Raw genomic sequence first — 27,702 nt, 5'->3', positions numbered from 1 at the left:
TGCATATAATAACATCCATTTGCCTAAGTGTATTCAGTACTGTTACATATGTAATGGCTTGATAAATGCAGAAGGTCGGGGAAATATGATTTATTTGAATAACCTAGGGAGGTGACTAAAATATAATGAGGTGGTAAATTATCAAAAATACCGCTGCAAAAGGGAGCAGAATGCAAAAAGTACAAGACAAACTCTAAACTTCAACCTCTGGCACCATTACAGCCATCCCTTTAACAATCATAACAAATATTACCTAGCTTGTTAGTTGAGTACATTTTTAGTTGTTTAGCATCCTGCACGCACTGTTGGAAAGAGGTCACACCTCAATGTGTTTTGCTGGGAAAGTTAATATGGATAGCGCCTCACTGTTGTGGAATATCCCGTGCGACGCTAAACATTACAACCCCCAAGATTTCAGTTTGCCTTGCTTCAACTTGGGAAAACATTCTAGCCTTATGTTTCCTTGTTGCATGTTTTATTAGCTTATTTTGCTCTGTAGATGATTGGCACTTGGCTGAAAATTCGTCAATTTTATTGACCTTTTAAAGGATGTCTTATGCCTTTCAGATGTCATACAATGTGCAGATGGTCATAATCACTGTTTCAGATATCATCTGTTGAAGCATGTCATGGCAGCCAGCAAAGGTTCCTTGGAATTCTACATGAATCCTTTGGGGCTGTGTCCATTGCCTTCAGAAAACTTTCTATGAGCAGGTCCAATGGTGTGAGGATCTGGAGCCTTAGGAGTCCTTTCAGAGACGTACAGTACTGGAAAGTACTTCAGGGATGCCTTTTTTCTACTCTTTTGAGTCCTTGGCGATGTTCTGGTGCCCTGAATGTGCACACCAAGAGAGTAGACTAGTTCCTTTTCTGTGGCAGAGGCTCATGTCTAGAGGGTTTAAAACAATAGATTTTTTTTTTGTTAGTTATGGGATGTGGGCGTCGCTGGCAAGGCTAACATTTATTGCCCATCCCTAATTGCCCCTTGAGAAGGTGGTGGTGAGCTGCTGCAGTCAGTGTGGTGAAGGTGCAGGTGCTCCCACAGTGCTGTTAGGGAGTGAGTTCCAGGATTTTGACCCAGCGATGATGAAGGAACGGCGATATATTTTCAAGTCAGGATGGTGTGTAACTTGGAGGGGAACTTGCAGGTGATGGTGTTCCCATGTGCCTGCTGCCCTTGTCCTTCTAGGTGGTAGAGGACGCGGGTTTGGGAGGTGCTGTCAAAGAAACCTTGGCGAGTTGCTGCAGTGCATCTTGTAGACGGTACACACTGTAGCCATGGTTCGCCGGTGGTGGAGGGAGTGAATGTTGAAGGTGGTGGATGGGGTGCCTGTCAAGCGGGCTGCTTTGTCTTGGATGATGTCGAGCTTCTTGAGCGTTGTTGGAGTTGCACTCATCCAGGCAAGTGGAGATTATTCCATCACACTCCTGACTTGTGTCTTGTAGATGGTGAAAAGGCTTTGGGGAGTCAGAAGGTGAGACACTCAGTATGTCATCCTAATTATCACTGACCTCGTCCCTGCAACTGGAGTCACTGCAGCATTTGCTGGTTGTGTCTGAGCGATCCACGTCTGGAAGGTAACTGGGTTTTTGAGTTTGACCAAGAGGAAGATGAGAGCATTTCATTCCAGTCTGAACATGGAGATTTCTACAACCTCAGTGTATTCTGAGGTGGTGAGTTTGAACATTTCTGCCTGAGACATCCCTACCTCGAGTGAAGCCACAGCTCACACTTGTGATCCTGTCATCGTCATCATCATAGGCAGTCCCTCGGAATCGAGGAAGACTTGCTTCCACTCTAAAAATGAGTGGTTAGATGACTGAACAGTCCAATACGGGAATTACAGTCTGTCACAGGTGGGACAGATAGTCATTGATGGAAAGGGTGGGTGGGGAGTCTGGTTTGCCGCACGCTCTTTCCGCTGCCTGCGCTTGGTTTCTGCATGCTCTCGGCGACGAGACTCGAGGTGCTCAGCGCACTCCTGGATGCACTTCCTCCTCTTAGGGCAGTCTTTGGCCAGGGACTCCCAGGTGTCAGTGGGGATGTTGCACTTTATCAGGGAGGATTTGAGGGTGTCCTTGTAACGTTTCCTCTGCCCACCTTTGGCTCGTTTGCCGTGAAGGAGTTCCGAGTAGAGCGCTTGCTTTGGGAGTCTTGTCAGGCATGCGAACAATGTGGCCTGCCCAGCGGAGCTGCTCAAGTGTGGTCAGTGCTTCAATGCTGGGAATGTTGGCCTGATCGAGGACGCTAACGTTGGTGCGTCTGTCCTCCCAGTGGATTTGCAGGATCTTGCGGAGACATCGTTGGTGGTATTTCTCCAGCGACTTGTAGTGTCTACTGTCAGCGCGCAGTCCTGATTGCTTATTGACACTTGAGCATTGGGATAACCCGCTCACAGCATGCTCTGTCAGAGGTGAACAACTTGACACGCTAATGCACTCAGGTCAAACTATGAGGATCCTTTGGAGACCATCCCTTGATTTCAGATTTCATTGAAGGGGTCTGGTATGGTGATCCTCTGCCACGTATGTTTCATTTCTAATGCAGTTCTTCATAAACTCAATTATTTTCACTTTGAATATCTGGGCTCTGAGCATCTGAGAGGTAATGTTAAACAGTAAATCATGGAAAAAGTTCATTTGGAAAACTACCTTAAAATAAACAGTGGGAGTAGGATAAGGGGACATTTTTGGCCTGGTATCAAGAGCTTCCTCACTTGGATTGGATTGGACTTCCAGGTAGAATGGTGGATGTGGAAATCCTGGAATAATTGAAGAAACCATTAGATGCTACAATGGGGGCAGTGCAGAGTTATTCTGGATGGTTGAATGATCTGGTATGCTGATCAAACTGTACTTGGACCACACCTCAAGTTCCTACTAAAGGTCATGTCCCAATTTCATTTGCACCAGATTATTATACAGGGTACCTTAATTCTGCCCCCAGCGCGTCCATCTGAATTGGATATTTGCAGGGTACTTATTTTGATTGTACTAAAATCCCCTAGTGTTCTTGTCAGCTCTTCGTGGCACAAGCCCAAAGGAAATCAGTTTCCAAATAGGTTGGAAAATGTCTACTCGAGCACATCCTTCACGTCTGTCATATCTCTGGGAAGGGACTTTTGGTTTCATCAAAGAGACATTCGATCAGATCACCCGCCGCAGTTAATCTTTCACTGCACTTGGTTTGAAGTACCTGCAAAATTGTGAGCTGGACCAATCTACACACCTTTCATCAAATGCTGCTTTGATTTAGTGCAGCTGCTTGCTTTAGTAGATCAGTCCTGATGATGGGAGTATGTGGCCTCTTTCACCTCTTTCCCCCCCCCCCCCCCCACCCCTGTCCTGATTTCATTACTTGGTCAGTACCCCAGCAATGTGTGAAAGACTAGGAATTAAAGAAAGATTGCCAACCTTTTATGATCATTTGTCAAAAAATAAAAGCAAGCTCAAAACTCTGCACTTGTATTTGACTATCCTCTTGGCTCCGTACAAATGGGTTAGGACAGGAGATGCTCATAATCTACTCGGGTGGTGAGACAATACAAATTGAAACCTCAGTGCATGAAGTCAAAGTGAGGAATGCATGAGCATGGTCCCATGTGATTCTTCCCTGCAGAATTGCATAACGGCATGGCCTCTCTCCAACAGTGTAATTATGTTGACAGGGTGAGATGAAGTACGGTGGGAGGAGGCTTGTGTGGAGCATAGCTGTGTTAGGGTGAATGACCTATTTCTGGGCTGTAACTGCTGTGTAATTCTCTGCTATGTAATGTCTCTTTTGAAAATGAAAAAGTCCTTATAAGGTAGATGTTTTCTTAACCAGAACGTTAGATAATTGTCATGAAATGTTAAGTGTACAGGACTGCCACTGAAAATGGTAGAATTAATTTTTATTTGGAGCACAGTTAATCAAAAAGATTGATTTAAGATGCTTTATTATAAATGTTTTTGTGTATTATTACTACTATTTTTGGACTCTTTCTCTCCAAGTTGACAGGATTATTTTGATCTACAAAATAAAGGAGATAGACTGCAGGAATACTTTGTGTATAAAGTATTCCCTAATATATATATCTCTATTTATTTAAAATAAAAACTTTGTTTTAATTGTATTCACTGTCATTGAGAACGAGTGCAAAAAACCATTACCACGTTCAGTGACCACAATGTAGATAGAGTAAATCTGTTTTGTATATTTTATCAAGAATGGAAAATATTTTAAACCACACATATCTAATTTAGTTGGAGCCAGACATTCGGTGTACTTATAGCTTCCAGGTTTGGTGTGATTTTAAGTTTTAACCTAAATGTTTTATATATGAAATACTAATTAAATCTTACAGCCTGGAACTTTGCCTTGAATGCAGGACTCCTTTGAGAGAACCTTTTCTTTAATTTTGTTTCAATAAATACCATTTCTGCTTCAGTGCCTTACCATGGTCTTTTCCAGCCCAAGCGGTATATCGATAGCAGCTCCTTCTGCGAGAGGTTGTGAGAGAAATTATCCAAAAAAATGAATAGTTACTGACACAGACTGCTTCTTAATGATGTCTCTTTAAACGATTTACTTAAGATAACCTCAGCCTTGTCCCCATTAGACAGAACATTCTGTAGCACAAAAACTAAAAGTTTGAGCTGTGAAAACCCTATTTTGAAAATGTTGAGAATAGATAAATTGCCTGTTGGACTAAAAGGGTGAGGCAACATTGTCGATGTTGCTCAGATTTTCGATTGACATGATGGGTAGCTGACAATGTAGTTGGTATTATCAATAGCATTTGTAAAACTAAGACACCGTAAAGTCCACTTGTATTTAATTCTGTTTTTTCCAACATGTGTTCACGTGTAAGTTTTAAGAAGTTCTTGTTGCCTTGTTTATTTAAGTGACGTTCTCATCCATTTTAATTGTAGTGTCTATTTCCAAAGAAAAGAAAATGAGTTTGTACAAGTCAAAAGATTGCAATTCATTTATAGTCTTTAACATGATAAGTGCTTTGAATCCCTTGAAGGTTGCAGATTCAAATCTCAGGGCTATTTTATGTTCTATTTTGCTATTTAATTTGTAGTAGTCTACTGACAGTTGGACCATTGACTTAGCAGCTGCTGATAGTACAGCATTTCACTTTAGACAGACCTTGCATTGCTATGTTTTGCCCGCTCAAAACACCTTGGAGGTGAGCAACAATGGGGAGAGGTAAAATCTATTAATGAGCTATTTATTTTGACTCTTTTTATATAATCAATATGCTCTTAAAAATCCCTGTAAATATTCAGCAGTAAACTAGTTTCAGTGCTTTGGAGTCCCAGTGAAAATCATTATTGCAGACTGTTGCTTCCATATCTCTTTTTAGACTCATTTCGTGCCAAAATTGTATTAATTTTATTCTATTTGAATATGTTTTATAGGTTTGCCTGGAAGGCAACCCATGTGACTTTCTTATTACGATTATTTTATGAATAGTGCTTACTTTTTGATTTTTAAAGCATTTTACTTTCTTTTCACAATGTCTTGTTTGAATTTATATTTACGTTGTAGATTTTTTAATTTAATTCTTTGTTTTGCAGATGAGGGCAGGAGTGCAGTTGAGCTATCTGGTGGTGCACAGATAGTAATTGACCACTTACAGACACTATGCAGTAATATTGATGCGGCCAATCAGAAGCTCTTGACTGTCTTTTGTGGCTTCCTGTTGAACTATAGCAATGATAATGGTAAACTGAAAAGAGAAATGTTTATAGTTTGCATATGTATGTAACATCTTAAAGCAAACCTAACTTCTATTCAATAGTTAGTGTAACTTGATCGTTTATAAAAAAAAATCCCAAACTATTCCGTATAAAACCATTGATCTTTGACACGAATGTTTTGTCTTGTCCTCTATTTCCCTACCTTTTGCACCATATTTTTGTAATCTCTTGCTTTTTATCGCTACAATAAGATCCTTGACTGACAAACAACAATATCTCATCGCCAGTGTTGACATTTATTGTTCAAAGAAAAGACCAATTTAATTTAAATTTAAAAGAAAAAAATTGCATTTGTTTAAAGATGTTAAAATTGTTAAAAGTAACCCCATCTTCTCGAGGGAAATGAGGAAGGGAAAAAATCTTCTCGCTCTGGATTGCAGACCATATCCAATTTGTGCCCCACAAAATGATTCCATTTTGAACAGTCAAGAGGTTTTCTGCACAGTGTCAAGACGGTTAATCTTTCTATTCCTATCTGCTTCTTCATCTTACAGTGTCGGTGATACTATTGCAGTGCATTATATTTGAAAATAGTTTCATGTGCTGATTTACCCACTTACTGTATAATCAAAAGAATACTTTTCAATGCCATCTCTTCATTTATTTAGCCTTACTTATTTATTGCGAATGTTGGTGACTTGATCTGAAATTATATTTGGTTCCATTTTAGTACATAAGCCGTCCCTTAAGGAATAAAAAGCAAAATAAGGACAGGACAGCGTTTCCTAATATTTTTGGCTGGGTTAGACTATATCTTCCATAATTACAGCGTGTGTGCACATTACAATGTACTTCAGTAAAACATACCTGTGAATTTATGTAGTGTTATGTTTTTTTGTTTTAACTTTGAAACTACTTTCTAACCCAGATGAAAGGCTCATTTCTGTCTCCCCGGACTAGTGCAGCGGCTAGGGTTAGCAGAGTTTGGTCTTGCCCATCAGTTGATCAGAAGTTGGCAGTCATTTTTATAGGTTGGCTGTACTTTGGTCAACGTTAGCCACACCTTGGTTAAGTGCATGTTAATTTTTATGTTGATCAGATTAACCTGATTTTTGAAGATTGTATTGCTCGCTCGAGTTATTGCAGATGTGCGTCGTGGACGGTCTCGGTACACAAACCAATGCATTGTATTTGGGGTTAGCTACCCAATGAAAGGAATTAGACTCTGTAAAGTTGTATTCAAGTCTCGACAAATTATGGGCTCAGTTTTCCCCAGTAATTTGCGGCATTCTTTTGGAGTAGGCCGTTCTTTTTGGCCTAAGTTGAAAAATCACAGTTTTCCCCAATCAATTTGCACCAGTGTAAATCGGTTACAATTTTTTTAGGTCGGTTTTTATTTCAGCCAAAAGGGGCGTAACCAGCACCTACGCCAATTCTGGCCATTTAGGGAAGTTTGGCCAGCTGAGAGTTACTCCAGTTCTGATTAGGGCTGGCGTATGTGGCCTCTGCAGAAAAACCTTCCCTAGAGTTAAGAAAATCGGCGCAGCAGCTGCCCGGACACATGAAAAGAATTGAAAAACACATAACAGCAACTTACCTCCAACCACCCCCCCCCCCCCCCCCCCCCCCCCCCCCCGAAGGCTGTCTGGTTTGGGCCATGTCAAAATGAACAAATCCAACGGGGAAACTTGGAATGTTTTTTTCGACGTTTTTGGGCCCCAAAAAATCGGGCGTAACTCTTCAAGTATGCCCAAAAAAAAGCTTTGGGGAAAATTGAGCCCTATATTTTATTTTTGGATTAATTTTACTGGTCAATTCTATCAATGGAACAAGGTCACAATGAAATTGCGCAGATTATGACAGGGACAAGAAGCTCACTTTTCTAACTGCAGTGTGGAAATGGTTTCAAGATAATCCGAATTCAGTGCCACAAATACAGCATCTGGTCAGTGTGAAGTAGTCACAAGGCAGCTTCGGAGCTGGGATGCATTAAGGAGGAGATTACAAGTCCGAGCAAATTGTTGTGACATTTTATAGCTTGGTGATGAGGCCATTTCTGGAATATGGCTTACAATTTTGGTCACCCTACTTCACAAAAGGATATAGAATTATTAAGAGTTCAGAGACGTAACCAGAATTATTCCAGGCCGTGTGGGACTAAAGATGACTGAAGCGACTCCTTAATGATCTTTAAAAATAATAAAAGGTAAGGTTGAAATACATCAGCAGTTCAACTTGGATTATAAGCATATAAGCAGAGTATTAGAGGACAGCAGTACAAAATTGATAAGTCTCAAGCAAGAGTAGAGATTAGATACAATCCTTTTTCCCGCTTCACAGGATAGTATACACAGGGAACAGAGATTTTTGAGGAAAAAGTGGCTGATTCAGATCACTTGACATCCGTAAGAGACCGGGAATTATATTTGTAGAAAGGAGAATTGAGGGTATAAAATTTTTTTCCAGAGAAGCTAGGAAGGAACATAATGTTCTTAAAAGGGGTTCAAAAGAGTCCTTGATAGAATGATCATACAGGGACTTCAGATGAATGGGTCTCGTGGGTTGAATGCACTTTTCTTGTACAGATAAATGCAGTGTTTTGTCATTTAGGTAGTGTCCTGTGATTCTTTTACAAAGCTTTTAGTGGATCTAAAAGTCATAGTGCCGTAAATAAGGATGCAGCATTTATAGAAGCTAACTGCTGTTGCTAAGGAAAGTTAAGGAGTTGCTTGCTGCAATGCTCCATCTCACTCAACAAGCTTCCCCGCTGGAGTGGAACTAAACTATAGAACCAATGGGAACCTGTTCAATCTTCGTCGCCTCCAGGCTAGATCCAAGGTCGTCCCATCCTCTCATCGAAATACAGTATGCGGACAACGCTTGTGTCTGCACACATTCAGAGGCCAAACTGCAAGCCATCGTCAACATCTTCACCGAGGCGTACGAAAGCACGAGCCTTACACTAAACATCCATAAGCCAAAGGTCCTCCACCAAACTGACCCTGCTACACAGCACTGCCCCTGGTCATCAAACTCCATGACGCAGCCTTGGACAACGTGGACCATTTTCCATGCCTCGGGAGCCTACTGTCAGCAAGGGCAAACATCAATGACTAGGTTCAACACTGCCTCCAATGTGCCAGCGCAGCCTTCGGTCGCCTTCAGAAGTGAGTGTTTAAAGACCAGGACCTCAAATCTGGCACCAAGCTTATGGTCTACAGGGCAGTAGTGATACCCGCCCTCCTATATGGCTGAGACGTGGGCTATATATAGCAGGCACCTCAAAGCGCTGAAGAAGTACCACTAACACTGCCTCCGCAAGATCCTGCAAATCCTCTGGGAGGACAGACGCACCAACGTCCGTGTTCTCGCTCAGGCCAACATCCCCAGCATCGAAGCACTGACCACGCTCGACCAGCTCCATTGGGCAGGCCACATCGTCCACATGCCCGACACGAGACTCCCTAAGCAAGTGCTCTACTCAGAACTCCTACACGTCAAGCGAGTCCCAAGTGGTCAGAGGAAATGTTTCAAAGACACCCTCAAAGCCTTTTTGATAAAATGCAACATCCCCACCCACACCTGGGAGATCCTGGCCAAAGTGGAGGAAGTGCATCCGGAAGAGCGCTGAGCACCTTGAGTCTCGTCACCGAGAGCATGCAGAAAACAAGCGCAGGCAGCGGAAGGAGCGTGCGGCAAACCAGTCCCACCCACCCTTTCCTTCAACCACTGTCTGTCCCAACTGTGACAGAGACTGTAATTCCCGCATTGGACTGATCAGTCACCTGAGAACTCACTTTTAGAGTGGAAGCAAGTCTTCCTCGATTTCAAGGGACTGCCTATGATGGTAATGATGATGCTCGAAGATTTCCAGCTATTCTTCATAGAATGAGGCTAGGTCATCAAGGTCAAGGAAAAGTCAGGTAGAAATGTCTGGCTTCCTTTTTTTTAATACTTTTTGGATTCTACTTTTTCATTGATGGATGCCCTGTCTGTTAAACTATGATTTGTTCTTTTTCTGAACTTATTTGAACCAAATAGTTGCACGATTGACATAAGATTTGCATTTGGGACGTCTCTCAGTGACACGCTTCTAAGTGCAATAGATGTGCTAGCTGAAAGAGGTTTATGTTACTATAGATAAGGTCCTTGGAAACCAACATCTGAATAATTCAAGTTCGACTGGTTTAACCTGAGAAATATCATTTGATATTTTGAGGACAATCTAAAGCAATCTTTTTATTTTGTTGATATTCCATTGTAAATTAAGAAATTCAGTGGCTGAGTTAAACATCAGAAGATGGTTACTAGCATCCTCAAAATCCTAATTCAGCTTCTTTCATATGTCGGCTTCCCCTCGGCTAAAACCACAATGAGATCATAATTCTTTTTTGTAAATAAACCAAAATATTCAAGAAATATGCCTGCTCATTTTTTGCCTCTTGTAACCTAGAATTTTGCAGTATTTCTGCTTTCTGTTCCTGGCTTGAGATCTTTGCAGGGATCATCTTTGAAGAGCTGTCAATTGCAGATCTTGGCTCAGTAATTGGACGTGTCCTCCCACATTCTGTCTGGGTCTTGGCTGCAGTTATACTGTAGTTACCCAACTCAACTCAGTAGCTGCCATGTCAATTCACAGGCAGCAGCACGATGTTTACACTGCCTGACTGCTGCAGCTAGGAGAAAGCTCCAGGCACGTGTGCTGACACGCGCACACAGCTCTCTGTCCGGATACAAAATGTATCAGTAATTGCAAGTGCTTGAAATGGTATTTGTTCTCTCAAATGTGCATTTAAAGTACATTTAAGCAGCGTTTCCTACAGCTACCCGTACGTGCATCAGTCATCTAGAAGTCTGCTCTGCAGTTCTGCACATTTCTCCAATTCTATTCCCTGCTTTGAAATCTGACTAAGTGATATTGATTAATTTAATGTGATTGTATGAAATTCCTCTGTTCACTATTGCAACAAAAAACATGAACCTTAGCTTAAAAACTAGAGAAATTCCATGCAAATATTTTAATTCACTTATTACTAATACCACACCGTCTATTTTCAACCCTTCAAACAATTAATCAATAAAATATTATTGTCATTTCAGACCATGATTTGATAAAGTTGTTTTTACAAAATGGAGTGATTTATAAACAAGTCCTGTAGTTGGCCATTAGTTTTGTAAGTTTGCATGTTTGTAAGAAACCTTGGCATCTAACAAATGAAGGTAGCATTTCCACTGTTCACGTGCATAGCTAGCTGAGTTTCCTCTGTACTCATTTACTCTGAGGGATTTATCCTGTGATTCTCTGTTCAGTAACGATTGAAAATAGCACTTCACAAAAACAATGATTATAGATAACTAAATGAATTGGAGGCTTGCATTTAGTCTGTTGGAGTAGTAGCATCAGAGACCCATCAACAGAGATGACCGAAACCCCATATCTTTTGCTTTTTAATTGAGCCCCGCAAACCTTGTCATGTTGGCTCACTGACAGTGGAATGTGAAGTGACCAGTGTAAATGGGATCATATTGTCACTGCTACTGTCAAAGGAATGTTTATAGTTGCACTGACTTTAGCCTGAGGACGCATTCATAATGAGCTTGTGCAAGTACTATGGCCACGATTGTGCACTGTTTTTTGGAGTCCAAATGTTTTTTGGTGTGAAATACTCAACTTTCCAACTTTCGCCAACGTTTGGACACTAGCACCAACCTTGTGCGGCACTTAAAAAAAATGTTGCCACAGGCACGAGTCAAAACGGGATCAGGCGCTGTTTTTCTGGACTTAATTGATTTTGGCCGTCCACGATTTTTTTTCAGCACGGCGCACACTGCCCAGAAACCCCGCAAGAAAAAACTATTCGTTAACTTAAGGAATCAGCGCGGGGCACAAGAGGACAGGAGTGAGGCAATAAGAATACACGATAAAAAACTTTTTTTTTCACAGGGAACTCTTTTTTTTTTGAAGCAAGAGAAGACGACTTCTGGGCCAAAAGGACTGCTCCCCCTGCTGCAATCCCGGGCTGAAAGGACTGCTCCCCACGGGCTGGACCCGCTACAGTCCCGGGCCGAATGGCCTCCCGCTCCCCCGTGAGACGAAGTTCAGGAGCAGGGGGTCCAGCCCGTGGGGAGAAGTTCTTTCAGCCCGGGATTGCAGACTAACTTTGGAGACCGCTGCGCCAAAATCAAATATTTCTTTGGCGAAAGTCCCGTTTTTTATTTTCTTGGCACAAACATACACACAAATCGTACATTAACATGCGCAACCGCAAGTGGAAAATAGGGGCCAACGGATGACTGGTTTAAAACTCGTGTTCACCTGACTAGCATCCGTTTGCACTCTTCTGTGTTGATATTACGTAGTGCAGTTGACACCAAATGCTGCCTGTTAATAATGACGAACGCTGGATAATCAAATGATGGGAGTAGTGAATACAGATATTACTTTACTGTGGATGTCATAGCATAAAATCTGTTTGCATACATGTGAGATTAATTAAACAATCACAGATATCCTACAGTGTAAATAGATGCCAGCACTTGTAAGTATAAATGCCATCTGAGAATGAGAAAATGTAATATTTCTAATAGTGTTTAACTATTGTACATGCCTTTTTTAGTGTTCGTTACCTATTATGAAGTGAAATTGATTTCATAATGACTTGGGGCTGTTTTCATAACTTGGACTGAAATAAGTCTTATCTAAGGCCATGGCAGTTGGCAAAACAGCAGACATACCAAATTATACAGCCAGGCTTACTAATCATAAATATAAGACAATACCCACTTGTGTAACCAGTGTAATATGTGTTATGTTGTTGCAATTAAAATTTAACATGCAAAAGTTTTATTTTTTAAATATATTTTCCACAATTTGTTACTAAGTTCACTAGCACAATGATAAGTGTCAGACATGGATTGTCCTGCGACAGCGCTTGGACAAGAGCAGGAAATTGCACCCTGTGTACTTTTTTCCTGGAGTTGATGACTCTTGTCAGAGTACAATTCCACATGTGCTGATCGCTGCAGATCCATGACATTTTTTTTAAATTCATTCCTGGAATATCGGCGTCGCTGACAAAGCCAGCATTTATTGCCCTTCCCTAATTGCCCCTGAGAAGGTGGTGGTGAGCTGCCATCTTGAACCGCTGCAGTCCGTGTAGTGAAGGTGCTCCCACAGTGCTGTTGGGGAGTTCCAGGATTTTGACCCAGTGACTATGAAGGAGCGGTGATACATTTCCAGGTCAGGATGGTGTGTGATCTTAATCAAGTGGCCATTTTGTGTGTAGACCTGACCATGGGTTTTAGCAGATTACTTGAGGAGGGCATCCAAGCTAAGCCCAACACTGTTTTCACTGACAGACACGCACACAACTTTCCAGGAGGGGGACCAACGGATAGCGCTTTCTCCCCCTACCACCCCAACCACAGGAGCACTAAGACTAGTTGTACTACCTTGACTATTGCCCAGGGAATGGAACCTGCAACCTTCTTGTCTGCGTATTTAGAGCTATACTACGTGGCTGGTTGGTAACTTTTACGCACTGGCTATTGAAGCAGCTTGCGAAATTTAAAATGATTGAAAAGGGAGGAGCTGGGTATAGATTGCAATCTGGAACAACTGTATTGAAGTAGACAATTGGAATTTTGAATTCAGAGAAAGTGAAATTTGAAAATAGGCGGCTTTTTGATTCAGTTGCTCTAGGCAACCTGCGACAAAGCATAGTGTGGGATGTTAAGATTTTGAAATGCTAAATTTTGTTGCACTCCACCTGTTTATGAAAAAGAACACAAGCTTCCTTTTAATATGTTTTAATAAGTTATTGCCATACGGCCATTTTGTGATTTTTTTTTTAAAAGCTATGTAATACCTGTACTTCAAAAATCTTTTTAAAATTGGCCCTCAAACATTGATATCTCTATCAGAAAGTAATATGGAGCAAATGGGACGCAGCGTTTATCATTCTCTTTGTACCCTTCACTTTGAATAAACCAACTCTTCATACACTTAGATGCTGGGTCTAACACTTTGGAGCTTTGCATCATCTGTTTTGGCTGTGTACGTACATTTACAAACTCCTCCACATACCCTGTCTGCTGGTCTACCAGCATATTAGGACTGATAAATCCAGTATGGTTTTATTGCTTGGATTCATCAAGTCTTTAACCATTCCAAGCAGCATAATACCTCTCTCTCTCTCTCTCTCTCTCTCTCCAGTGCAATGCTTTCAGGCAGTATGTGTTTTGCAACCTTGTTTCTTTTCTAACTGTTGATTGTGTATTATGTCAAGGGCTAGATCGTGCGTGTAAGATTGCATTCGGCCTTTAAGAATTATATTTTAACTTTATGCTGACTTTTTTTTTTTGTTTTACAGATACCCTGCAGGCCCAGCTAATAAATATGGGGGTCATTCCCACTTTGGTTCAGTTGTTGGGCATACATTCCCAGCACACAGCACTGACAGAAATGTGCTTGGTTGCATTCGGTAACCTAGCAGAGATAGGTAAGCTAGGACACACCTTGGAGTCCCACCCAGTAGTAGGTTTGACTGCTGAAAACTTGAGCTTTGCAGCAAAGTGTTCACATTGGTCTTGGATTATCTTTTTGATTCTGCAATTTGCATAATTTTACCTCCACGATTTTAGGGGATCTTTAGAGAGAATGGCAGACTTGTAAAAACATATAGACAGTGCTTTTATTTTGTTGGAAGATTTTAGAGAAAGAAAGACTTGGATTTATATAGCGCCATTCACGACCACCAGACGTCTCAAAGCGCTTTACAGTCAATGAAGTACTCTTTGAAGTTTAGTCACTCTTGTAATGTGGGAAACGTGGCAGCTAATTTGCACATTGCAAGCTCCCACAAACAGCAATGTGATAATGACCAGATAATACCCGCAGGGCAAAAAAAGTAATCGGCACTGCATGACTAGCAAAACTGAAACGCCATCTTCTAGGATGCTCTGATGCTCCTTTTAATGTATTTTTTTCATTATGTTTATAAATTTTAATTTTAATAGAGGCCAGCAAAGAGCAGTTTGCATCAACTAAGGTTGCGAATGAACTTGTAAAACTCTTCAGAAAGCAAACTGAACACGAGAAGAAAGAGATGATTTTTGAAGTCTTGGCTCCATTGGCAGAACATGGTGAGTATTCTTTCAATTCATTGTTGGCACATTGTTTTAAAGGAGCAAACATTAATTCATATTCAAGTTATTTTAACAACCACGTTTTTGTAATTAAAGACATTTGTAATACCGTAGTGCTGTTATTTCTAACATTGGCTTCTTTGAGGCACTCCCCAGTGGAAGTCTCGTGACCAAGTTGTCCAAGGAACTACTTCATGGGTCACCGAGTCTACTATCCACACAGCCTGTTCTATTCCATGGAAGCAATTGGCCAGCGGTAGACTCCAAATGTCACAATGGGAAAGCTATGCAGAGGGGTCATTTTGCTGTAACTCTTGAGACCAAATCTGCATGGAGGCACGATGTAAAAGTGCTGTTGGTCAAATATTATTTGTATGTACAGAAGTTGGTTTAATTGTGGATGATGTGCACTTGTGTTTATTTTAGTTTTTGTTTGGAAATTGCAGTCTCCCAGTATGTTTTAGCTGATTCTTTTTGAATGCAAATGTGACATTCTAGGTAATTGGCTTCTAAGCTTCACTTCCAAGTCTCAGGATTTGGTGATTCTGTGGTATCAAGTGCTTTTGGCCTCTGTTTGCAACCTATCCAACTCCTGAGACCTTCTCAACCTAACTTTGCAACGTAAATGGTCAACAGTGTTAAATCTGCCTTTATAAGGGCCAGGACTTATTTTCCAATTTGTGCCACTTGACTGACTCCTGGTGCTATTATGAGAAGTTAAATGTGTGACCAAGATGAGCATTTGTACATAGAACATTATGAAAAATATATTCAGTATGTTCATTGAGATGAATGAATGAATGGTTCAGATCAGCCAACTCAAAACCAGGGTTCAAACCCAGGATTTTTCTAGTCTTAAACATAAGAATGTGTGTCACATTTATTCACTAAACCATGGAGTGTCCTGATATATATTATTCTTCTTACGTATAGTAGTAACAAGTCAATATCTAAGTTGGGTATCCAGGCCAAATCTTCAGTAGAACAGTGTGGATATCTTGTAGGCTACCTGCACATTCCCTCTGAGGGCAGTGCTCAATGATGTGCTCCAGGGTCTGATTAGGAGCTCCACAGTTGCATGATAGGGATGCTTTAGTGTTCTGAGGTAGTTGATTGTTGTGCACTGTTTCATCCTCAGTCCAGTCCCACCCACCCCTTCCCTCAACGACTATCTGTCCCACCTGTGACAGAGTCTGTGGCTCTCATATTGGACTATTCAGCCACAAAGGAACTCACTTCAGGAGTGGAAGCAAGTCTTCCTCGATTCCGAGGGACTGCCTATGATGATGAGTTACATGATCTGGGTGTCATGGTACATCAGTCATTGAAAGTTGGCATGCAGGTACAGCAGGCGGTGAAGAAGGCAAATGGCACGTTGGCCTTCATAGCGAGAGGATTTGAGTATAGGAACAGGGAGGTCTGACTGCAGTTGTACAGGGCCTTGGTGAGGCCACACCTTGAATATTGTGTAAGGTTTTGGTCTCCTAATCTGAGGAAAGATATTCTTGCTATTGAGGGAGTGCAGTGAAGGTTCGCAGACTGATTCCCGGGATGGCAGGACTGACATGAAGAAAGACTGGATCGACTAGGCTTATATTCACTGGAATTTAGAAGAATGAGAGGGGATCTCATAGAAAAATATAAAATTCTGATGGGATTGGACAGGTTAGATGCAGGAAGAATGTTCCCGTTGTTGGGGAAGTCCAGAACCAGGGGTCATAGTCTAAGGATAAGGGGTAAGCCATTTAGGACTGAGACAAGGAGAAACTTCTTCACTCAGAGCTGTGAACCTGTGGAATTCCCAAACACAGAAAGTTGTTGAATATATCTAACGAACTGGCCTCAAGAGGGAACTTAGATATGGCCCTTACGGCTAAAGGAATCAAGGGGTATGGAGAGAAAGCAGGAAAGGGGTACTGAGGTGAATGATCAGCCATGATCTTATTGAATGACGGTGCAGGCTCAAAGGGCCAAATGGCCTACTCCTGCACCTATTTTCTATGTTTCTATGTCTAACACAGAGAACTCGTACAATTTCCTCCCACAACCAGCACTGCAAAGAAGAGAAATTACAATAGGGAAAAAAAATGGAATTAGCACGGTCACTGAGCATATGTAAAGAGAAAGGTCAGGTTACGACATTTCGGGAGTGCAACTGTGTAGAACTGTAGCCTGAAAAATAAACAAGCGTTTTAGTGAGTGAGAGAGAGAGAAATGGGGAGAAAATTCAGGCGCACCAGTCATGGCAGGGACGTTTGTGTGTTAACAAACTGCTTAATAGAAGGCTGTTAGATGGTATAAACATCAGTGGGGTGATAGAGATAGAAAAAGCACAAAAGACTACGCAGATGGATGAAGGAAGATGCAGGAAAGGCCCACCCAAACAGAATGGGAGAAAATCAGAGAGAGAGAGAAAAACAAGCTGCAAATTTGCCAGATCTGAAATTACAGCAGACAATGGAAGTGAATCAGTCCATCTGTCCGCTTCAAGAAACAGAAACAGGCACACACTACCGGCTTGCACCCCTACTAACTCTTTGCTTTGACGAAGGATTTCCACCCCTATATTAATTCATCCTCTTTCTCTCCACCCCTCCTGAAAGGCAGCAATAAATCCTCCCCACATGGATAAATACTTGAAGGAGGGAAATTTGCAGGGCACTGGGGAAAGAGCAGATCATGGTGCTAATTGGATAGCACTTTCAAAGAGCTGGCGCAGTCTCGATGGGTCGAATGGCCGCCTCCTGTGCTGTAAGATTCTATGATTTTACATCACAAGAACACACTGCTGTGGAGAAAATGGAGGGTAAAGCTAAGGTCTGAAGTTACTAAAGTCCGTGTTGAGACCAGAGGTTATTAGAGTGTGCGGCAGAAAGAAGAGATATAGTTGCTGAAACTTACTTTGAGCTTCATTGGACCAGCCTAGAAGATCCAAGATGGGAGAGGTCAGTGCGGATTTGTGAGGAGCAGTTTGTGGCAATCAACAGGAAGGTCAGAGCAACACTTGCAAACTGAACAGAGATGCACAGCGAAGCTTTCACTTAATCTGTGTTCTGTCTCCCCGATGTACAGGAGATTGCACAATGAACAGCAAATGCAGTATGTTGTACAGGTACAATGTCTCAAATCGGAATTGTCGGAAAACCGGCCATTTTTGAGAAAATGCCATATAATATTCAGTGAAATAAAATCTGAAATTATTGTCCAAAAACAGTCAGGCCGGACTAGTTAACGGCTTTGCCACTATGTTTTAAATGGCATGCGATCGGTCCGAACCTTACCAAATGACTCTCGACCTGACCCACGGCACCATTCCGAAATCTGGAAAAATCCAAAATCCGGCACAGTCTTGGTCCCGAGGTTGCCGGATGAGAGACATTGTACCTGTACCACCAGCAAAAATAGATTAATTGGTCATTCATCTGGGATTTTGCTATGCACAAAATGGCTGCCCAGTTTGCCTACTTAAGTCACACAATTCATTGTATGTGAAGTGCTTTGAAATGTTTAAGACATGCCAAAGTGCTAGTTCAAATATTTATAGTATCGATGCACTGTAATTAATTTACTAATGCAAATCTGAAGAAAAAGAAGAAATTAGTTTATTTTTTGCAGAATGATTAAACACAGGTACTTGTACCGAAGCCGGTGTTAATCTGCAGTAAAGTTGACAGATGTGCTGACTACTTCAGTTGAGGCTCTGAAGGAGAATTTAATGTGCAATTTCATCCGAGTCTCTGAATGAACAAGAAATTCATCAGCACTTCAGTAGCTAGTAGCTGATTTCCAAAATGTGTCCAGTGTAGCAGCCATCCTAATTTGCTGATTTTGGATTTTTTTTTTTTTAAAGAGATTTGTGGTTCATTGATGTTGCAGGCTGACAGTTTTTTTTAGTTATTAGAGAAAATGAATGCAAAAATAGCATTAAGTCTATTAGCATCATCATCATCATCATAGGCAGTCCCTCGGAATCGAGGAAGACTTGCTTCCACTCTTAAAATGAGTCCTTAGGTGGCTGAACAGTCTAATACGAGAGCTACAGACTCTGTCACAGGTGGGACAGACAATCGTTGAGAGCAAGGGTGGGTGGGCAGTCTGGTTTACCGCACACTCCTTCCGCTGCCTGCGCTTGGTTTCTGCTTGCTCTCGGCGACGAGACTCGAGGTGCTCAGCGCCCTCCCGGATGCACTTCCTCCACTTAGGGCGGTCTTTGGCCAGGGATTCCCAGATGTCAGTGGGGATGTTGCACTTTATCAGGGAGGCTTTGAGGGTGTCCTTGTAACGTTTCCTCTGCCCACCTTTGGCTCGTTTGCCGTGTCTATTAGCATAGCAGTAATGCCATCCAAGTTTTATAAGCCTGGGACTTAGTCAATGAAAACTAGAGGATATATTTAGAGCTTCCTTTTAAAAATAAAAGCAGACTTAGAAAAATGTAATTTGGTTCCAAGTTTTTGCATACAAATCTGTCCACAAAAAGCTGCATTTTGCATCGCCAGAAAAGGAGGAAACCACTTGTCACACCGAATCATATATCTCCGAAGCATGCTCAAAGGCTTCACATGGCATGAACGACCTTATGTAACGACTGTTATGTGGGTAAATGCAGCAGTCATTTTGCACATGGCAAGGTCCCACAAATAGTAATAAGTTGAATGATAAGAAAGAAAGACTTGCATTTATATAGCGCCTTTCACGACCATCGGATGTCTCGAAGCAATGAAGTCCTTTTGAAGTGTAGTCACTGTAATCGCTCCAACCCTCTTCTCAATCTTCCTCGCTGCCATTCTCCACCTCAGTCAACAAGCTCCCCGCTGGAGTAGAACTAAACTACAGAACCAGTGGGAAGCTGTTTAACCTACGCCACCTCCAGGCCAGGTCCAAGACCCCAAGCTCTGTCGTTGAGCTACAGTACACAGAGGGCGCCTGCGTCTGCGCACATTCTGAGGCTGAACGCCAAGATATAGTCAATGTATTCACTGAGGCATATGAAAGCATAGGTCTTACGCTTAACATCCGTAAGACAAAGATCTTCCAACAGCCTGTTCTCGCCGCACAGCACTGCCCCCAGTCATTAAGATTCACGGCACGGCCCCCGACAATGTGGACCATTTCCCATACCTCGGGAGCCTCTTATCAACAAAAGCAGACATTGATGCGGAGATTCAACATCACCTCCAGTGCAGCCTTTGGCCTCCTGAGGAATAGAGTGTTCGAAGACCAGGCCCTCAAATCTACCACCAAGCTCGTGGTTTACAAGGCTGTACTTAATACCCACCCTTCTGTATGGATCAGAGGTCAAGCGCAGGCAGCGGGAGGAGCGTGCGGCAAACCAATCCCCCCCACCCCTTCTCTCGACGAATGTCTGTCCCGTCTGTGACAGAGACTGTGCCTCTCGTATTGGACTGTTCAGCCACCAAAGAACTCACTTCAGGAGTGGAAGCTAGTCTTCCTCTATTCTGAGGGACTGCCTATGATGATGACTGTTGTAATGTAGGAAACGCAGCAGCCAATTTGCACACAGCAATGTGATAATGACCAGATAACCTTTTTGTTCCGTGTTTGTGTTGATTGATGGATAAATATTGGCCAGGACACTGGGGATAACCCACCTGCTCCTCTTCGAAATAGTGCCATGGGACCTTTGACGTCCACATGAGAGAGCAGAGGGGGCCTAGGTTTAACATCTCCTCAAAAAGATGGCACCTCTGACAGTGCAGTACTCCCTCAGCACTGCACTGGAGTGTCAACCTAGATTTTTGTGCTGAAGTCTCTGGAGTGGGACTTAAACCCACAACCTTCTGACTCAGATGAGGGTGCTATCCACTGAGCCATAGCGGACACTTCAAAGCTGATCAGTTAATATGTTATTGGTGGAAGTTGTGATTGAAGATGGAATACTGGCCAGGATACCAGGATGGATAAAGGGGAACCAGTGAATGTGGCGTATTTGGATTTCCAGAAGGCATTTGATAAGGTGCTACATAAAAGGTTACTGCACAAGATAAAATTTCACGGGGTTGGGGGTGAATATATTAGCATGGATAGAGGATTGGCTAACGAGCAGAAAACAGAAAGTAGGGATAAATGTTTCATTCTCGGGTTGGCAATCAGTAACAGTGGGGTGCTGGGACCCCAACTATTTACAATCTATATTAAAGACTTAGAGAAAGAAACTGAGTGGAACGTAGCCAAGTTTGCCAACAATACAAAGATGGGAGGAAAAGCAATGTGTGAGGAGGACACACAAAATCTGCAAAAGGATATAGACAGGCTAAGTGAGTGGGCAAAAATTTGGCAGATGGAGTATAATGTTGGAAAGTGCGAGGTCATGCACTTTGGCAGGAAAAAAAATCAAAGAGTACGTTATTATTTAAATGGAGAAAGATTGCAAAGTGCTGCAGTACAGTGGGACCTGGGGGTACTTGTGCATGAAACACAAAAGGTTAGTGTGCAGGTACAGCAAGTGATCAGGAAGGCCAATGGAAACTTGGTCTTTATTGCAAAGGGGATGGAGTATAAAAGCAGGGAAGTCTTGCTACAGTTGGACAGGGTATTGGTGAGGCCACACCTGGAACACTGTGCAGTTTTGGTTTCCATATTTACGAAAGGATATACTTGCTTTGGAGGCAGTTCAGAGAAGGTTCACTAGGTTGATCCCGGAGATGAGCGGATTGACTTATGAGAAAAGGTTGAGTGGGTTGGGCCTCTACTCATTGGAATTCAGATGAATGAGATGTGATCTTATCGAAACGTATAAGATTATGAGGGGGCTTGACAAGGTGGATGCAGAGAGGATGTTTCCACTGATGGGGGAGACTAGAACTAGGGGGCATGATCTTAGAATAAGGGGCCGCCCATTTAAAAGTGAGATGAGGTGAAATTTCTTCTCTGAGGGTTGTGGATCTGTGGAATTCGCTGCCTCAGAGAGCTGTGGAAGCTGGAACATTGAATAAATTTAAGACAGAAATAGATAGTTTCTTAAACAATAATGGATTATGGAGAGCGGGCAGGGAAGTGGACTCGAGTCCATGATCAGATCAGCCATGATCGTATTAAATGGTGGAGCAGGCTCGAGGGGCCGTATGGCCTACTCCTGCTCCTATTTCTTATGTTCTTATGAGAACTCGCTGCTGAACCACTGGAACGGGTAGAAATAGTCTTTGTTTCCTGTCTCATCCGTAGAGCAACACTTTAGACAATGCAGCTCTGCATCAGTGCCTGGATTAGGGCTTGAATTTTTAACCTTGAGACAGTAAGAGGTCAGACAAGAGGTTAATACCATAAAAGATGCAATTAGATTTAAAACTGAGGATAAGCACAAAGTGTAATATTCTGAATGATTACTTCCTCCAGTTAATGACTGGGGAGACATGAACAAGATGCCCTCCCCAAATGGCAATAACCAAAATAAAGTCAATCGCTTTGATATGAATCAGGCCGCACCTTGAAAACTGCGTCCAGTTTTGACTGCCAAGGCACAAGAGAGCCATTGAAGGGCTGGAGGCTGTGCTGAAGCACCACAAAGCTGATCACTAGTGTCAAAGGTGTGAGGAGTGGGGAAAGGAATGGAGAGGTCTGGACTGTTCAGCCTAGATAGGAGATATCTACGAAGTAACCTTACAGGGATATACAAGACCGTTAATGGAATCGAAAAGATTACTTTTAAATTGAGGGGAGGATAAAAAGACACGGGTTCAACCGAGCAATGGTAATTTTAGGACCGATATGAACACATTCATAATTCTAGGTGGAGCACTGGAAGTGAAAACCCTCGAAGCATTTAAGAAACTGATGCTGCAGTTGTGGGACACAAGTCTTTCTGGATAGATTACATTGGATGGGCTAAATGACCTACCTCATCCATCATTGTATTTCGTGTGAACTGATCCATGCTGACAGTAGTGCAGATGTAATAAATCTGGCTTACCGTTTCTGGAAAAGGTAAAATCAAACGTGGCACGTTATCTAACATTAAAGGGGATTTTAATGGTAAATACAGAACTCAAACCATTTTATTAAAAAAAAACTTTACTTGCATGGCTTAAGAAGCTGCCCTCCGCTATTACCAAAATATTGCTTCATGTGTCTTGTCACCACTTTTCAGTAGAAATGCTTTGTCAAATCATGGAAAAGAAGTCACAAATAAATGGCTGAAGGGATTTACGTGACGGGTGTTTTAAATGGAAGCGAAGGCAGATGAGAGATTAAAGTTGAGCAAGAAGTTATTGCTGGAACTTCATCTCAGTCGAATCACTATTGCTGAAACCTGGGTGGAAATCATAAAAAAATGCTTCCTTTTCTGGTACGTGCCGTGGATTAGCAGGGGTCTCTAAAGCCAGTCGATACTTTATCAAACTACTTCACCATTTTTGGCAAATCTCCTCCACTCAGAGTCTCGAAGCATTGCATCCGAAAGTTGAAATATAGAGTGAAGTGGAAGCGATTTTCAGTGACCTGCCAGTTTCAGTAATAGCCATTTGATTGAAACAAAGTTCTCACGTCTTAATTAGCTACTTCAACTTTAATCTCTAATGTCCTCCTTTCTATTTCAAAACCTCTTGTCAATTAAAGGCATTTGGCTATTCATTTTCCTCTCTTGCAGGTGCTGAGACACTTAGTGGCTCTCCTGGCAATTTGCAATAAGACCTCATGTCCATTGTTAAGGCTGCAGTGACAGTGGCTGGTATTGCCCCAGTAAGTGGGGGAGGAAAATAACTTTGAATCCTGTTTTGGGAGACGCAGAAATTAAGGGTAGTGGGGTAGCAATGTTTGTATTGCCACTAACCCTTACTTTGATGCTGTGACTGAATCTTAAAGATTACCGGTTATGATATTGAAGTGAAGCTTGTATTTGTAGTTATTAACCAACAGTTTTCTGTTCTATATTTAGAAGCAAGCCATGACACGTACCCTTTAGCTGAAGGTGGTTTAGTGGCCCAAGAATGAAGCGGGTCTAGAAAGTATCAAATGAGATTTGAAATTCCTGCTATCCAGAGCTATAAACTAACATGTGTTTCTCTGTTTTATGTTTCAGATGTCATCAAACTGCAGCTGGTTGATGCAGGGTTAGTAGACTGTCTGCTGGAGCTTGTCCAAGAGACTGTGGACAGTAATAAAGAAGATGATATCTCTGAGCTTAAAACGGCTTCTGATCTCATGGTGTTGCTGCTTTTAGGTGGTGAGTTTGATTCATTAGTTTATTATAAACACTTGCAGTCATCGCACAGTTTGTCAATACCGAGTAAGCAGTGGGCTGCTACTGTTAAATAACCTTAATTTTGCAGTGCCTTTTTGTGGGTGAGGGCAGAGGGCAGAAGTTTCTGTTTCACTTCTCAGACAAACCGAAGAACCTATTGCAAACGTTTTTACATCGTTTGTTTGGTTGGGGAAATATTTATCTGGGACTTGGCCCAGACAACACTGGGGCTATTTGTAGGGCATGCATAGAATCATTAGATGTTTATGGCACAGAAGGAGGCCATTTGGTCCATCGTGTCCGTGCCGGCCGAAAAAGAGCTATCCAGCCTAATCCCACTTTCCAACTTTTGGTCCGTAGCCCTGTAGGTTATAGCACTTCAAGTGCATATCCAAGTATTTTTTAAATGCGATGAGGGTTTCTGCCTCTTCCAACCTTTCAGACAGTGAGTTTCAGACCCCCACCACCCTCTGGGTGTAAAAATGTCTCCTCAAATCCCCTCTAATTCTTCTACCTATTACTTTAAATCTATGGCCTCTGCTTATTGACCCCTCTGCTCGGGGAAATAGACCTTTTTGTTTTTGACTTCAATTATTGGATGAAAAGGGCAGTATATGAAGTACCAGCAAATAGTGAAATTCCTGCAATATGAAATGGATCATTTGCTAGCGAAATATATCCATATTTCCATGATCCATAATTTGATCAAAGTGGGATTTATCTGCTTACAGCACAATGGGGTCAAGTTTTGGCCTGAGTTGCTCCTATTTTTTTGGATAAATTATTATTGAATTGCTGACATGGACAGTGTCCTTTTAAAGTGGTCTGGAGCATTGTGTGTGTTCTCCTAAAGAGTCTGTTTTTGTAGGGGTAGGATCGTGGCATAGCATGTTAGACCACCACCAGGGGGGACTTAAACCTCCCAAAACAGGTGGGTTTGGATTGGGTGGGAAGTTAAAATGTAAAAAATTTTAAACACAAAGCCAGACCCACCTCGAAACCGCCCACTTTGGTTTTAAATGGAGGCGTGACAAGAGGTGGGCAATCAATCCGCTCTCAGGTGGGAGGCTGCATGCCTCCATTTAACAAGGTTTCAATTTTTAACTGCTGTTGGCCAGGAAACCTAGCAAATAATAGATGAAACGGGCTGGATCCATAAGGGAAGTACCATTACAGCACTGCTTGTGGGCCAGAAGGAGCAGGAGTGTTTGCTCTAGGACAAAACAAGTTAACTCTAAGAACCCAGCCCGCAACCATGCCCCCCAACCATACCCACACCACCGCTAAACCTAGACTGTGCCTGTCAATCAGGCTGGCTGTCAGCTGGGGTACCTGGGGGAAAAAATCCAGGCATTCCCTGGAGTTATAACTTCATGGCCTTCGAGGGATTCCCGCATTTTCAGGTTTCCCGTCCATAACTCCTCTCCCCGCTCCAAAACTACGCCCCAGTAAATATTGGGGCTTGTGGTTCTGCAATGCAAAGTAGGGGAATATAGCTTGGTGCCCATGATTACCCGCACTGTGTTATCCATCAGCCATGCCACTGTTCCCGGGATGGCAGGACTGACATATGAAGAAAGACTGGATTGACTAGGTGTATATTCACTGGAATTTAGAAGAATGAGAGGGGTTCTCATAGAAATATATAAAATTCTGACGGGATTAGACAGGTTAGATGCAGGAAGAATGTTCCCGATGTTGGGGAAGTCCAGAACCAGGGGTCACAGTCTAAGGATAAAGGGGTAAGCCATTTAGGACAGATGAGGAGAAACTTCTTCACCCAGAGAATTTTGAGCCTGTGGAATTCTCGACCACAGAAAGTTGTTGAGGCCAGTTCGTTAGATATATTCAAAAGGGAGTTACAGCTAAAGGGATCAAGGGGTATGGAGAGAAAGCAGGAATGGGGTACTGAAGTTGCATGATCAGCCATGATCATATTGAATGGCGATGCAGGCTCGAAGGGGCGAATGGCCTACTCCTGCACCTATTTTCTATGTTTGGAATCACTCAAAGGGTAGATGCTTTCAAAGTGCAAAGTATGAAAAGCTGAAGGGCAATAACTCGACCATTCTGGTATATCTTTGTCAGGAAAAACCTCTTCACACAATGGGTAGTGGAAATCTGGAAAACTCTTTTCCCCCCCAAAAAGCTGGGGGTCAATTGAAAATTACAAAACTAAGATTGATATTTGTTCAGCAAGGGTATTCAGGGTTGTGGATCCAAGATGGGTAAATGGAGTTAAGATACAGATTAGCCACGATCTAATTGAAAGGCGGAACAGGCTCGAGGGGCTGAATGGCCTACACATGATCCTGTGTTTCAATCAATGGTAAAGAAAAAATGAAAGAACTTGCACTGGCTGGCTCTCTCCCTGTCTGGCTGTCTGCCATTCTCTCTCTCACCCTCCCCCAACCCCTCCTCCACCAAATAAATATTTGGAATCCCATAGGAGTAACACTATAGCAGAGGATAGATTGATAATATATGGAAGTTACATTTTCTTATGCCAAGTTTCCTCCTGTCTTGCAGATGAATCTATGCAGAAGCTGTTTGATGCGGGTAAAGGCAGTGTCTTTCAAAAAGTGCTGTCGTGGCTCCCTTCAAGTAACCATCAGCTGCAACTCGCCGGAGCACTGGCTATTGCAAACTTTGCACGAAATGGTGAGTTCCCTATTAAAGTTGGTGATAAACCTTCAGTGATTTTTCAACTTTCGGTATTCAACTTGATTAATCAACTGTAGCTTTCAACAAAAATATTTGTTTTGACCTCTCTGTGGGTAGCACTCTCGTCCCCGAGTCAGACGGTCGTGGGTTCAAGTCACACTCCAGGAACTTGTAGCACAAAAAAATCTAAGCTGACACTCCTAGTGCAGTGCTGAGGGAGCGCTGCACTGTCAGAGGTGCCGTCTTTCGGATGAGACGTTAAACCGAGGCCGCATCTGCCTTCTCAGGAGAATGTAAAAAATCCCACAGTCACTATTTCGAAGAAGAGCAGGGGAGTTCTCCCCGGTGTCCTGGCCAATATTTATCCCTCAATCAACATAACAAAAATAGATTATCTGGTCATTATCACTTTACTGTTTGTGGGAGCTTGCTGTATGCAATTTGGCTGCCGCGTTTTCCACATTACAGCAATGAGTACACTTCAAAAGTACTTCATTGGCTGTGAAGCGCTTTGAGACATCCGGTGGTCGTGAAAGGAGCTATAGAAATCCAAGTCGTTCTTTCTTTTATTTAAAGGAAAGGAACTTGCTTTTCAATCATGCCTTTCACATGCTCGGGACCCCTGAGCATTTTATCGCGAATGTGTTAAGTTTGATGTGTAGTCTAAGCTACAGTTATATAGGCAAATACAGTAGCCAGTTTACACACAGCATGGTTCCACAAACAGCAGAGAGATAAATGGCCAGTTACTGTGTTTTTTAAAGATGTTTGTTGAGGGATAAAAGTTGGCAGGAAACCAGGAGAACTCCCCTGTTCTTCTTTGAATAGTGCCTTGGGATCCTTTACATCCAGCTTAGATTATGTGCTCAAATCCTGGAGTGGGACTTGAACCTTTGACCTCTGACTCGGAGGTGAAAGTGCTGCCACTGAGTCAAGCTTAACACTATTATTTGATGTATTATCAGACAGATCCTGGGGCAACCTCTAATCTTGCCATGAAAACC

At 42.3% G+C, this 27,702-nt stretch overlaps 1 protein-coding gene across 3 annotated transcripts in view; it reads left to right on the top strand.

The window, feature by feature from the left end:
- rap1gds1 (RAP1, GTP-GDP dissociation stimulator 1) overlaps positions 1-27,702 on the top strand; it is a 101,612-nt gene that overhangs the window by 44,848 nt on the left and 29,062 nt on the right. For 2 of the 3 annotated variants that reach the window (XM_070872880.1, XM_070872891.1), the window contains 5 exons: positions 5,569-5,715; positions 14,064-14,192; positions 14,710-14,835; positions 23,873-24,016; positions 26,564-26,695. In XM_070872880.1, coding sequence (XP_070728981.1) covers positions 5,569-5,715; positions 14,064-14,192; positions 14,710-14,835; positions 23,873-24,016; positions 26,564-26,695 — 678 coding nt within the window. The remainder of the gene's footprint in view (positions 1-5,568; positions 5,716-14,063; positions 14,193-14,709; positions 14,836-23,872; positions 24,017-26,563; positions 26,696-27,702) is intronic. The other variant, XM_070872884.1, reaches the window with a different exon arrangement.

The sequence above is a fragment of the Pristiophorus japonicus genome, chromosome 2, assembly GCF_044704955.1.
Source record: "Pristiophorus japonicus isolate sPriJap1 chromosome 2, sPriJap1.hap1, whole genome shotgun sequence".
Classification (NCBI taxonomy): Eukaryota; Metazoa; Chordata; class Chondrichthyes; family Pristiophoridae; genus Pristiophorus; species Pristiophorus japonicus.
The sequence above is the reverse complement of the archived record's forward strand: the minus strand, read 5'-3'. Positions and strand labels throughout refer to the sequence as shown.